General features: G+C 38.4%; 1 protein-coding gene across 3 annotated transcripts in view; it reads left to right on the top strand.

The window, feature by feature from the left end:
* The window catches only part of LOC106882300 (uncharacterized), a 50,841-nt gene that overhangs the window by 21,435 nt on the left and 22,888 nt on the right, over nucleotides 1-6,518 (top strand). For all 3 annotated transcript variants that reach the window (XM_014932924.2, XM_014932921.2, XM_014932922.2), the window contains one exon: nucleotides 1,719-3,187. In XM_014932924.2, coding sequence (XP_014788410.1) covers nucleotides 1,750-3,187 — 1,438 coding nt within the window. In that variant the 5' untranslated portion in view covers nucleotides 1,719-1,749. The remainder of the gene's footprint in view (nucleotides 1-1,718; nucleotides 3,188-6,518) is intronic.

Genomic DNA, 6,518 nt, shown 5'->3' with positions numbered 1-6,518 from the left:
TCGCTGGTGCTTTTATATGCCACCGGCACAGGAGCCAGTCCAACCCCTGTATATATATATATATATGTATATATATATATATATATATATATATATATATATATAAAGTAGATAAATGTGCACGTGCACACAGTTTTGGTAGTTTTGTAAACATGATGATGAAATTTGTGTGAGGATAGTTATAATGAAAGTGTGATAAGTAATGGTAACCTGAATGAAAGATATAGTAGTATGAGATGGAACAACTGAGCATAATTGATGGTAGGCAATGTATCCAGGAAATATGTCTGCATTGATATGGATATTTGATGAGAACACGATGAATGCTGAGTGAAAAAAAATGTCAAAAATAGTGTAGTCAGATCTCAATATGCTTAGCTTCACAGCTCGTAGAGCACAATATCAAGGCAAGTAGTGGTATCTTGTATGACTGATGATGCTGCTAACCTCCACCTACTTTTTGTTGGGATCTTGCTGTCTCAATCCCATTAAGTTGTCTGAATAATTCATGTTGCATCAGATCTAGTGGAATCCAGTACTCTATATCCACTCTCTCAGTGTCTCTCGCTCTCTCCTACCAACAAACTAATCTCCTTCACTCGGGTCACTTCTCTTTTCATTATCCTTCTATACCATTAGCTGCTACTCACTCTTCTGATGTTAGACATCCTCTCTCTAGCAGTTATAATCTTCAATTGTCATTTCAGAATAAGGTTAGAAATAGTTCAAGAAGACAACCAGTGTGGAAAAGAAAGGTCTGGAAGCTTAAGGACCCTCTGAGTGGTCAGAGATTTAGAGACATGATAGTTGAAACATATCTCTTTATGGCCATGCCCCAACTCCCTTTCCCAGCTGAGAATTCTCTGTCTTGTAAGTGCCAGTGCCATATAAAATATGCACTCGTGGTGGTGTCCTGTAGAGTGCACCCATGCTGGTAGCATGTAAAATGCACCTATCACACTCTGTAAAGTGATTGGCATTTGGAAAGGCATCCATTTATAGAAACCATGCCAAAACAGACAGTTGGAGCCAGGACAGCTCTCTGATTTGCCAGCTCCTGTCAAACCATTCAACCCATGCCAGCATGGAAAAACAGACATTAAACAATGATGATGATAGTGATGATAATTTTCATTGTAACATTAATTGCAAGTTTACACTCAGTTGATTTATTGTAGATATTGATTGAATTAAAGTCTCAGTTGTACTAAAGGTGGGACTTAATGAGTCAAATAGCAATCCTCTGCTTTTGACATGTGCATGCTTTCTTGGGGGGTTACAACCTAGACACTTTCTGAGGCAAGAAATTTTTCTTACGTAGTTATATATCAGATATTAATGTTGTTATGAAAAATAAAGATTAAAAATGAAAATTGCTATCCATTTTGGAAAACTGGAAATATTCTAAAATTTTGAAAGCGAATATTTTTATTTGTCATTTATCTGCTTTGACTCTCTCTGAACAGTAAAATTGAAATTTAGCTTACACCTGACACTATTTGAATGTTGAAATATTTTCTAATTGCTTTTATTCTAACAGTTCATAAGTGATTTGTCATTCCATGTGTAAATTTTATTCAATACTTTAATAAAACCCCAATTATATATCTATTATTATTATTTAAAATTTTAATTAACTATGTTGATGTGCTATTTTTATATCTGTAAAAAAATTTTGTAAGTTTATATATAAATAACATTTAAAAATTTTTTGACAGGTCACGAAATAGTAGTGTGCCAGTTCATGGAATGTTGCAACAGAGAGAAGCAAAAGCAAAGACGGAACGTGGCGATGGAGATATTTTCCTTGATAGCCGGATGTCTTTCAAAGATAGAGTTAAATCAAAATTTCATCTCAAACAGTGTGAAGGCAAAGAGGACTCAATTGAGGATCCTGAGGATCCCTATGCATTTCCTGATCCTGTGTCTGTTGATGTACTTAAAACTTCAACAAATCCAAGTCATAATAGTACTACTACAACTACTACTGTTACTACTGTTACTACTACCACTACAACAGCAACAACAATTACCACTAACAATAATAATGCCAATATTAATAATAACAACAACATTGTTATATTTGGTAATGCTGCTACTATTGCTGTGTCCAGTGCAGTACCATGCAGCACTAATAATGGGAGTGGTAGTACTGGTGGGCTTTCAACATCTGGAAAGCCTGTGGAATCTGTGGCTTCACACCAACCTCCACAGTGGGCCCGATCATCAGCTGAAACGAGCACTACGGCTGTTGCAAGTTCTGGGATTGGTACTCCCATAGCTAAACTTTATCCAGAATTAGCAGAAAAACTTGAAGGCCGAAAAACTCAAAAACCTGATCAAAAATTAAAAGGCAAAGTGGAAAGTTCAAGAACTATGAACCGGTTGCAGACGAAAATAGCTCAGAACAAAATTAAAGACAAATTGAAAAAGACTCAAGATTATCCTGGTAGTACAACTCAATGTTTGTCTTCAACACCTCTTGTTTCTCAAGCCTTGAATCTCAGTAGTTCTGCTTGTTGTAAAACTGCATCAGAGCCTGCTGTGGCTATAGCTTTCATGAAACCATCTCCATCAGTAGCTTTGACAACTACTGTTGCTAAACCAGTTACAGATGATGGATTTTCTATTTCTGAAACCTATGTAAAGTCATCTCCCACAAATCTACCTACTGCAGCTCTTTCTCCAGGGCTCACTCAAGTTTCCATATCCACTCCACCTTCCTCTCAACCACCTCCACCACCACCACCACCACCACCACCACCACCATCACCACTTCAACCACCTCTTCCTACTGCTTCTTCACATACTGATTCTCTTCAGAATATGTCTACTTCAAATATCAATTCAACTTTAAATGTAACTGTATCTGAATCGAAAGTTTCTCATAAACAGCCTGCTTCTCCACCAATGTCACCATCAGGTCATCCTTCTCTTCTAAAATGCCAGCTAAAATCACCATGTCCAAATAGTACAAAGTCTGAAACCGTGTGGTCTCCCTCACATAATGCACCCAATTCTCCACAGCATGCTGAACCTAAGTTTTCAGTATTACACACAAAACCTAATAAACTCAATGTACCTGATAATAAAGAAGTGATATCTAAATTGAAAAGTGAATCTGCTATGGCATTCTACATGATGCACCAAAAGAAAGCCATTCAGAATCATGATTGGCTGAATTGTGGTAAGTTCAGTTTGATTATTTTTTTTAATATCTACTACAATTGGTGGCTTTTTTAAAATTACTTTTGCTTCATCTATAAGTTTGGTGCCTCAACCCTCTATAATATATATTGCACATTTGGCTGTAAACATATGACAGTGTGTCAACTTAGGAAAACTCTAAACTGTTCTGCTGAGTGACATGACTTTTTTTTGTGTGTGTGTGTGTACATATATTTATCATCATCATCATCATTTAACATCTGTTTTCCATGCCAGCATGGGTGGGACAGTTTCACAAGAGTCGGCCACGCAGAAGCCTGCACCAGACTTCTGTGACTGTTTTGACAAGATTTTTACAGCTGGATGCCATTCCTAACACCAACCTCTCAGCAGAGTGGACTTAGTGCTTTTTTATGTGGCACTTGCACAGGTGAGGTCAGTTTTGGCAAGGCTTTTACAGTTGGATGCTCTTCCGAACACCAACCACTTTACAGTGTTGACTGGGTACTTTTAAGTGGCACCTGCACTGACAAGATCACCAAGTACTTGCAAGACCAAAAAAAAAAGAACTTTAAGAGGGAATGGGGCATTGGAGGAGGTGATCTTGTGTCGGATGATGAAAGGTTATAGTGAGACAGAGACAGAAACAGGTGTCTTGCTGTAGAGGAAGTACAAGGTTATCCGGCTGCTAGGGAAAGAGATTGGAAATGAAGACAGAAACAGGTGCACTACTGCAAAGGAAATACATGGTTACCCAACCCGAGGGAAGTACAGAAGACGAGAGAGAGAGAGAGAGAATGGGAGAAATCAGGATACAGATGGTGGCAAAATGCCAGGCATACTCACAAGGGATAGGGATCAGAATATAAATGGGATGGTTGAGTAAAGGAAGAGAGAGATGTTGATGGTGGCAAGCATCAGGGCATACGCTTGAGGTTTGAAATGCTATAATATGTGTGATAGGATATTGCAAAGGAAGTGTGATTAAAGAGTGTGGAGGGGGAGCAAGTGGCAAAAATCTGGAGGGGGGGGTACCAGATAGCAAAGATACAGAGGAACAGGGCCATGAGGACAGGATTGGATAGTGTATTAAGGAGGAGATGTGAGAAAAAGAAGGGATGTAGACTGGTAGGGTAAGTGAAAAGTTTTCTTGTTAAGTGTGGGTGAAACACACAGGTCAGAGGCTAGCAAATAGCAATAATATAGTGAGACAGGGCTTGTGGGTGGAACACAGGTTGGAGGCTAGCAGAGAGCAATGATTCAGTGGTACACAGCCAAGTGGACAGGATTGGGGAGTGGGAGGTAAGCATAGTGCATGAAGCAGAAATGTGAGGAAGAGAAGAAATGTAGAGACGTAGTTTGGTTTGTTGTGGTAGAGTGTGTGAGAAGTTTTCTTGTGAAGTGTGGGTGGGACACACAACACTTCTAGAACTTAGTTTTGCTGACATGGGTGGGTCTTCTCTAGAACTTCATATTGCTTGACATCTTGATCCACTGTCATTTTCTCTGTGAGGTCCAATCTTGAGACTGGTCCTTACCACTTCATCCCACGTTTTCCTGGGTCTCCCTCTTCTGCAGGCACCATCCACTTTCAGTGATCGACACTTCTTTATGCAGTGGTCCTCATTCATACGCATCACATGTTCAAACCAACATAGTCTTCTCTCTTGCATGCTACATTTGATTCCTCTTACTAGCAAATCTACCCACCTACGATGGAGGCACAAAATGAAGGAGGGACGTCATAACAGCAGTATGTATTGAGAAATGTATAAATGGACTTGATAGATTACTGGGTGAGAAATCACATTATTGTTGGTGATACAGCATTCTGTTGCAGCTATGTGGCGTGTTTGCAACTAAGTGACATCTAATGACAACTCACTCCTCAACTGCAATAGGCTCCCAGCCTCTGTGTCATGAGTAGTTATGACCACTACATAAAAAGTATTAAGAAAAGAATGTTATTTAGATATACTTTTATTTTAGATGTTTACACTATTTTACACTTGTTTATACTCTTATACAGTCAAAGTTCACAAATTTCCTTACTTAAATTATGAATCATATTTCTTTCAATAATATCAATTTGATTAGAAAACTTCTTTGTAGACGATGTTTTCTGTGTGGTGTACACTAATTTTCAAATTACTGGTGTCTGTTGCTCTACTCATAGCGACATGTAACTGGCTGTGTGTAAACATCGGAGTGGGTAAAAATACACCTACACAATCTAAAGTCTGGCCTTGTGACTTGTTTGCTTTGACTGTGTGAGCAGAATCTTTAGGGTTGCAAAGAATCAAAGTAAGACTTACCTCACTGCTCTATGTGAATAATGTCTGGATGTTTTAGTACCGTGGGTTATTTTGATTCACAAAACTGAGATGTAAATAACAGCTGCTTCGGTTAGCCATATTGAATCCAGCTTGAGGCCGACACACTTCAATAACCACTAAATAATCGCATACACTTTTCCCATTTTATTTTTGCTATTAACCATCCTCGCAACCCCCTTCATATCTACATTGGGGCCATGAACTACAGAATGAAAATCCAGAGTTACTCATGGTCAGTGAATTTTTAATATAATTGTAAAGGTAGTTTATCAATTCAAAAATCAATATTCACTAAATCATATTTTCTGGGTTTTTAATGCTAAAAACCTTCCTGATAACCATCTTTGTAATCCCCAAACTATCGTAACCATTGGTCCAGCTGTCTGGCTGTGAAGAGGGAACAGACAAAGAGACGGACTGACTGACATAACACCCATTATAGTAAGATAGTACATCTGCCCATCTACAATGGGAAATGCAAATCTAAACCCTCTAGATTCACAAACTATATGGTGGGAGTGGGGGCGTAATCCAGAGTTAATCCTTGTTGCTGAAATTTTAACAAAAAGAATCAATATCCACTGAATAATCATACTTTTTCACTTTTTTTTTTTTTCGCTAAAATCTTCCTGATTACCTCTTTCATAATCTCCAAAAGCATTGTGATCATGGGTCCAGCTGTTTGACCCTGAAAAGGGAACAGACAGATGGACATAATGCCCATTATAGTAACATGCCCAACTTTTCTTTCAATATATTTGCACTTCGCCGTATTTGTGCACTGATGTTGCATATCAACGGAGAATACTATCTTCATTTCTCTTCAGTCTACATGTCATCTGCATTCAGAGCCCATGTCTCACTACCATGGAGTATAGCTGTTCACATACAAGCACCATAAAGTCTACCTTTCACTCTGAAAGAGAGTCCTTTTATTGCCAACAGAGGTAATAGCTCTCTGAAATTCCTCCACCCAATTCTATTCTACAAACATCTATATATATATATATATAT

This window comes from Octopus bimaculoides, chromosome 6 (genome assembly GCF_001194135.2).
Source record: "Octopus bimaculoides isolate UCB-OBI-ISO-001 chromosome 6, ASM119413v2, whole genome shotgun sequence".
Classification (NCBI taxonomy): domain Eukaryota; kingdom Metazoa; phylum Mollusca; class Cephalopoda; order Octopoda; family Octopodidae; genus Octopus; species Octopus bimaculoides.
This window is presented reverse-complemented; position numbering and strand designations above follow the sequence as displayed.